We start from the raw sequence: 7,541 nt of genomic DNA on the forward strand, positions 1-7,541 counted from the left end.
AAAACTTCCCACCACTTCCTTCCCATTTATTTTTTATTTAGCCGCTCCCTCTCGGTGCGTATTGAATAAACCATTGGAAAAATAAGTTATACCGAACAAGCCTTCTACAACAGGTTAGTTCATGCTCAAGTTCCGTCGGTTGCGCGGACAAATTTCACTCAATAGTGTTGCAATATGATGTAATTTCGATATTCGATTCAATTTGTACTAAAAAAATATATATATGCATTGAGGGTTAAAATTACCGAATTATTTTAAATGCATTTTTGAAATATTTTTTTTTCAAATAATGTGCAACGATAATTTTATAATTTTAATGTGTAATATAATGTATCATTTTCCTTTCTTTTAATTATCGAAAGAACGGTCAAGTTCAAACTCATATAAGACTATAATTAATTGGGGTAATGCTATATGTATACTGAGGGTTACACGTTGGGTTACACATTGCACTTGAAATTACATGATTATCCTACATCATTTTTGAAAGATTTTTTTTCCAAATAAAGTGCAGGAATAATCATGTAATTTCAAGTGCAATGTGTAACTCAACGTGTAACCAAAGATGCATGAATAATCATGTAATTTCAAGTGCAATGTGTAACCCAACGTGTACATATAGCATTACCCATATTATAATATGTGATCTAATGATTCATGTTGTGACACATTAGCACTAACAGCATTAGTAATCCACCTAAGCGTACCTAAATAATTTATTTATTATATAATAAATAAATATAAGGTATAGACCGTTGAATAATGAATATATGATCGAAGTACCCAAATAATAGCCGAGGAGTGTACGTAGGTGTTCTGATAAATTTTCATTCTTAAAGCCCTAACAAGGTACAACAAGCGAAGCACAACGTGACATCGTTGGCCACTGCTCCGAAACCCAGCTCGACAGATACACAGAGTTGCATAGAAATGGATGATGCAGAAGGGGGTTTAAGCTTTGACTTCGAGGGCGGGTTGGACCCGGGGCCCACACACCCGACTGCATCCGTACCCGTTATCCAATCATTGCCGGACCCCGCGGCGGGTTCCGCCGCCGCCGCCGCGGCACTCAATGCCAGTAACCCTTCCAACGCACCCGTGCCGGCGGCGGAAGGAATTGGCGGTGGAAGACGTAGCTTCCGGCAGACGGTGTGCCGCCACTGGCTGCGATCGTTGTGCATGAAAGGCGATGCGTGTGGGTTCCTTCATCAGTACGATAAGTCGCGGATGCCAGTTTGCCGGTTCTTTCGTCTGTACGGAGAGTGCAGAGAGCAGGATTGCGTATATAAGCACACGAATGAGGATATCAAGGAATGCAATATGTATGTCTTTGGCTCCCTCTAGCTGCTATTCGTCATCAATTTTTTGTTTGTTGTATATCTCTTGCAATTGAACTGCTACCGCTGTAGACTTTGCGTATATATCTCTATTACTTTTAATTTTGATTTTGATCTACTTTATGACGTACCACACACCACATTACAATGAACATCACATTAACTGTGTATCAGTCTGAATTCCCTGCTGTGTAGACCAAGGCTAATGCCTATTGTTTCCAGGTGTGGGGGAGAGATCCTGGTAGAATTTTCACAAACAATGTCAATTTAGTTTTTATTGTTATTTTGTTTCTAGATACTTATCATATGCGGTTAAGCAAAGAAATTACTTGTTATTTTGTTTCTAGATACTTATCATCTGCGGTCAAGCAAAGAAATCACTACGATGTATTGGGAAAGAAAAAGTAACCTGTTTGGTTCTTCCTTTTCATGGTTTGCAGCATTACCACTTCATTATTTTGCTGACTGGCTATGGCATTTGACAGGTATAAATTGGGATTTTGTCCAAATGGCCCAGATTGTAGGTATAGGCATGCAAAGCTGCCTGGACCTCCGCCTCCTGTGGAAGAAGTTCTCCAGAAGATCCAGCAACTGGCTTCTCACAACTACGGAAACTCTAACAGATTTTTTCAAAATCGTAATACTAATTATGCCCAGCCAACAGATAAACCTCAGTTTCCACAAGGACCCAATGATACAAATCAATTGGAAAAAATTAACACGACAGGGGATGGTATTGTGCATCAACAACCACAGCTAGGACAACAGACTCAGCATCTGGGTGGACAAGCTCAAATACAGAATATTCCCAATGGCCAGCAAAATCAAGCTAATAGGACTGCTACACCCCTGCCCCAAGGAACATCTAGGTCTGTTCAGAACAAGGTCTTCATTTAGGTTACAAAACAGTTCATGTATTTATCTATGGTTGTTCGTTTAAGAGATCTTTACGACCACAGCTGTAATTACTTTCTTAAGATCATTGTCGTGGACCTTAACTGCTTTCACATACTCAATTTCTTCCTTTTACTCTGGTCGATGTATTTCTCAGTTTTGGTTATCTTTGTTTTTTTTGACTGATCTTTGTTACTATGCACTCTAAAGAGAATTAAATTGATGCACTAACCGGTGTTTATGTTCTTGAGCCCATGAAATGCTTTTGATCAATAAAAATAACTACTCTGTTTTGTGGTTACTGCAGTTTTTGGTAGAATTGCTTTGAATTTCTTGGAATGCAAGTATCCTGGTACATTACTCTAACAATAGAGGAAAGAAGCTCTCTATGACCATATATCTGTTCCTTTAGCCACCCGAATCACCTGGTCAGAGAAAAGAATGAAAGAATTAAGAAGTTTATTTTTTCAATCTCTTTAATGAGAACTTTCTTTTTCCATTTTATTACTTCTTAATTTATATTGAATGTCTATCCAAAGACATTTTTCTAAATCATGTAGTGGTTGGGTTTCTTCTTTTCAGAAGCTTCGATTCTGCGAAAAATTTGTAGAAAGCAAGATGCTGATAATAGCAAACAGAACAAAGATAAAAATATAACAATAGAAGACTTTCTAGGGTCCTCATCTCATTTTCTGTAGACAAATTGAGTGTCTCTAAGACTAGAGATGTATTTTGATTGAAAATAATTTCTTGTGTATGATATCTGATACTTTCTTATTCCGAAATGATTTTGTATTGAATTATGTATATGCCCTGTAATAGTTTATTGCCTTAGGCTTGGTTTGTGCATGTTTCATAAATAAATTGTAAGCGTTTTGGTTAGAGTAGAATATTTGAATTGATCAGTAGTGGATGGCTTGCATTGAAAATTAAAATTATGCCAGGATAATAGTGTTGTCACTCATTGAAACCTTGGTTGCTAGAAACTCCACAGGATAATCCTCATTTGAAAAACTCACGAGTTTTCAAGATTCATAGGAAAAAGATTTAGCTGCCCGCGATCACACATATGGGGATGCCTGTAGTTTCACTAATATAGAAAATCAAATACGGGGATGTCACACTTGAAGTCATTCAAATGTACCTCTGGAAGAAATGAATGACTGTTTTCAATCGTAAGTTCTATACAGACAGCGTCATGTAATGATCTGTATATTAGGTAAATATCTTTGTATAGGTTTTTAATCAGAAACTCGGGAGCTATGTGTTGGGAAAAGATCAAACTGAAGGTCTCTACGTGGATTAGGAATCATAAAGAGTTTGCTATGTTCTCAATTCTAGATTTACTCAGAGATTGGAGTGTTATATTTTGTTGATATTTAGTGGGTACTAAGGTTCCAAATGCGGATTTCTTATTCGCTTTTTGTGATTATCACATGATCCTTTTAGATATATATATATAATATGATTTCGTTTCTTATTAAAAAAAATCAGAACCTATTTCTCTTCTTTGTCCCTTGATCTCCCAACTATCAAACCACTCAAGATAGGGTTATTTAGTTGAGGCATTATGACTTCTAAACTCTCCGTGCTCATATGGTTATTATAGGTACTTTGTGGTCAAAAGTTGCAATGTTGAGAATCTGGAACTCTCTGCTCAACAAGGTGTATGGGCAACTCAGCGAAGCAATGAGGCTAAACTTAATGAAGCTTTTGACTCTGTTGAGAATGTCATTTTGATTTTTTCAGTCAATAAGACCAGACATTTTCAGGTGGGTTTTGCCTGTTACTGAAAATGGATGACCGGTGTACGTTTCTTTAATATGAAAACAAAAAACTAAGCTTCGGCTCATTCCATTATTTTAACGATTGCGTCGATTTGTTTATATAGTAGATATATTGTGGTTTACTAGGGCTGTGCAAAGATGACATCCAGAATTGGTGGCTCTGTCAGTGGAGGAAACTGGAAGCATGCACATGGAACAACTGCTCATTATGGACGGAATTTTTCTCTCAAATGGTTAAAGGTCCTAGTTGTTTGGCAATTCATTTAAAGTTCAATATATTCTCATTTTCCAATTGATCATAGTGTTCAGTGTACTTTTCTGAGATGAATGGATGAGATTCCTGCTGTTTGATTCTTATCAGCACCTTTCTGAGGCACACATTTGTCTGGTCAAGTAGCTTCAGTAACCAGTGATATAAAATTCCTTGGTTTGATTATTCATTTATTCTTATCAGATTGTGTCTGAGACTTGCATCCGAACTGATGTCTTTAGTTTATTATGACCAATTTCTAGTTCAATTTATGCCATTAGAGGCCAATTTTATGTTTAAAGTTTTCAAAGAGCGATATTGGATGTTAACAGATTCTTCATATTTTATGATTTTTTATATGCCCTGGTATTTCTGAGCACTATACTTCATTATGTCGACGTCTTATCCTAAAATGCACGAAGTAAAGTTAGCAATACCAGTTCTTCAGTCTTCATAACATTTAAATAATATCTGATATGGCTTTTTTTTGAAAATTATTTCCAATCCTATTTCTAGCCCCGAATATGTTCAAATATGGAAAATATCGTTGAATTCTACTCTGTATAATGATTATGGTACCACCTTCATTATCATTTTCATGTCTGCAAGTCCCATGGAGCCCTGTTTTTTTGCGTATGTACATTCAGGTCAACTATGTTTTACAATGTGATGAATTTATAAAATGCATTTTTGTAATTTTTTTAAGCAAGAACAAACCGTACCATGTTGCTTGCAGCTCTGTGAACTATCCTTCAACAAAACTCGGCATTTGAGAAACCCGTACAATGAGAACTTACCAGTGAAGGTACTTACTTTACATTCATCTGTCTTGCTTATTCATAAATATAATTTGAACTTTTGAAACAATACATTTTTCTTATTTCCAACCATTTGGTTAGGGAAATAAGTTGTCAACTTACAAGTATAGCTTATTGTTTCTAGGGGTTGATAAAACTCTTTGATCCCGTTAATTATGCTGCATTGCAGTTTAAGAATATTGCAAAGGGATTGGTTCTTGTTAATAGGGGACCCTGTGATGTGACAACTCACAATTGAAAAAATAGATAGCAGTTAAAGATTATCAGTTCAATATGTCTCTGGATTAATTCCTAAAGTACTAATTCTTGTTATTAGATCTTGAAAGCTTCCATTCCAACGTAGGTCAAGAAGTTTATCAATGTTTTGATTATATTGGTGCTTGGAACACAACTTATTCCTAAATTAGATTGATTGATAAATTGGACAACACTTGAATGTGTGACTATGTTGTGGACTTGTGGAATATTATGTAATGAAAGGGGCTGGTGAAGCCAAGACTCTTCTCTAAAACCTGTCCTAAGTTTGTTGTTCCCATGTTTATCTTAGTCCTAGTCACTGAGTGCTCATGCACACAATCACTCTCAATTTTCAGTTATTTTAGATGTTTCATACTTCATAGTATGTTATCATTTATTTCCTACCTCAGCTCTGTAGATTTACAGAGTGGTTTTGAGCATTGCTTTGTTATTTCATTGCAGATAAGTAGAGATTGCCAAGAACTGGAGCCCTCTATCGGTGAGCAGTTGGCATCCTTGCTCTACCTAGAGCCAGACAGTGATCTTATGGTATTTTTTTAATCCTTAGAATTAGTTTTAAAATATTTACAGAATCGTTACTACACTTTTTAGGATCAATCTGTAAACATTTTAGGCTTCCTATCCATCCTCGGGTCACTGGCTTCATCATTTAAATATAATATCTTGCTAATTTGATGAATGAATTTATCAATAATTCGAGTATATTTAAGCCAAATATATATTATTATATTATTTGGCTTCTTGCATTGACCATTTACGGTAATGTATCACTGTATTGAAGCGATAACCTCTAAAAATTTCAAATGCCCATCGTAGTGTAAATAATTAGTCCTCGGTTGGAAATTTCAGCTGATGCTTTCCTGTTATTATATTCCATCTATTACTTGTTTTTCGAGAATGTTTCAGTTGTTGGAAACTATGCTGATGCACAACCACCTTGTTCAGATTTGCATGTGTTTTGAGAAAGCAACATGATTTAATGAGCAATGCAATTGTAGAGTTTTTCTATGATAACTTGTGCTGTTTTAACTGTTTTGAGGCAGTACACCCTTGACTGAAATTTCTTTTCCCAGGCTGTCTCTCTTGCAGCAGAATCAAAACGAGAGGAGGAGATGGCAAAGGGAGTAAACCTTGAAAATGGGAACGAAAACCCAGATATTGTGCCGTTCGAAGATAATGAGGAAGAGGAAGAGGAAGAAAGTGAAGAAGAAGAAGAAAGCCCTGGACAGATCTTTGGAGGTCAAGGCAGGGGAAGGAGTAGAGGAATGATGTGGCCTTCTCAAATCCCTCTTGCACGTGGAGCTCGGCCTTTTGCAGGTGTTCGAGGTTTTCCTCCTAACATGATGGGAGGTGATGGATTTTCTTATCGAGCTATGAATCCTGATGGTTTTCCTGTACCTGATATGTTTGGTATGGCTCCACCCCGTGGGTTTGGACCATATGGTCCTAGGTTCTCTGGTGATTTTGTAGGTCCTGCCCCTGGTATGATGTTCCCTGGTCGACCTTCGGGTGGATTTGGGATGATTATGGGTCCAAGGGCTCCTTTCATGGGTATTGGAGCTGCTACCATGACTAGAGCCGGTAGGCCAGTTGGTATGCCTGCTTTTTATCCACCACCTCAATCACAACTTCCCCAAAATTCTTATCGGGTTAACAGAGATCAGAGGGCGCCAACTGGTTATAGGAGTGAAAATTCAGATCAAGTTAAGGGTCCAGAGATGGTAGGCTCTGGCGGTGGACCAGAAGATGAAGGACGATATCAGCAGAGTGGTAAAACTCAACAAGATGATCATTTCAGCGCTGGAAACTACAGGAATGATGAAAGTGGCAGCGAAGATGAGGCTCCAAGAAGGTCTAGACATGGGAGAAGGAAAGAAGAAGAGGCTTAGCTCGTAGGCAGATTCAGCCATCATCTCCGATGAACCCATCCATTGATAAAGTTGCCAAAATTAAGCAATCTGTATTTGTTTGCTGTGGGAAGATATTTCCTCCTAGCGTTCTAGGGAACATAAATTTTGCGAATGGTATGTAACTAGTAAAATGAATGTCAGCAGGCTTTCAAAATCTTCGTTTACAAGATTTTGCATCATTTAGAGATTTATTTGTAGATGAATTATACACAGTTATTATCATCACATTGATTCTATGGACTTATGTTAACATATCAAATATATGGTTTACCAGTCCTTAACTGTCA

General features: G+C 37.1%; 1 protein-coding gene across 1 annotated transcript; it reads left to right on the top strand.

Moving 5' to 3' along the window:
- Window positions 1–801: 801 nt before the first annotated feature.
- LOC140891046 (30-kDa cleavage and polyadenylation specificity factor 30) lies at window positions 802–7,518 on the top strand. Its single transcript, XM_073299284.1, has 7 exons — window positions 802–1,322; window positions 1,823–2,206; window positions 3,841–4,003; window positions 4,145–4,258; window positions 5,005–5,073; window positions 5,786–5,872; window positions 6,418–7,518. Exons 1-7 carry the CDS (start codon window positions 931–933, stop codon window positions 7,231–7,233), a joined length of 2,025 nt encoding a protein of 674 aa, XP_073155385.1. The 5' UTR covers window positions 802–930; the 3' UTR covers window positions 7,234–7,518.
- Window positions 7,519–7,541: the final 23 nt, after the last annotated feature.

Source organism: Henckelia pumila, chromosome 3 (genome assembly GCF_033568475.1).
Source record: "Henckelia pumila isolate YLH828 chromosome 3, ASM3356847v2, whole genome shotgun sequence".
NCBI classification, from domain to species: Eukaryota; Viridiplantae; Streptophyta; class Magnoliopsida; order Lamiales; family Gesneriaceae; genus Henckelia; species Henckelia pumila.

What these genes read in the sequence shown, in the direction of transcription:
- LOC140891046 (XM_073299284.1), top strand. Translation starts at nt 931, where the DNA reads ATGGATGATGCAGAAGGGGGTTTAAGCTTTGACTTCGAGGGCGGGTTG. An exon ending in GATATCAAGGAATGCAATAT is followed by an intron (nt 1,323 to 1,822) that starts GTATGTCTTTGG and finishes GGCATTTGACAG; the next exon opens with GTATAAATTGGGATTTTGTC. An exon ending in CTGCCCCAAGGAACATCTAG is followed by an intron (nt 2,207 to 3,840) that starts GTCTGTTCAGAA and finishes TGGTTATTATAG; the next exon opens with GTACTTTGTGGTCAAAAGTT.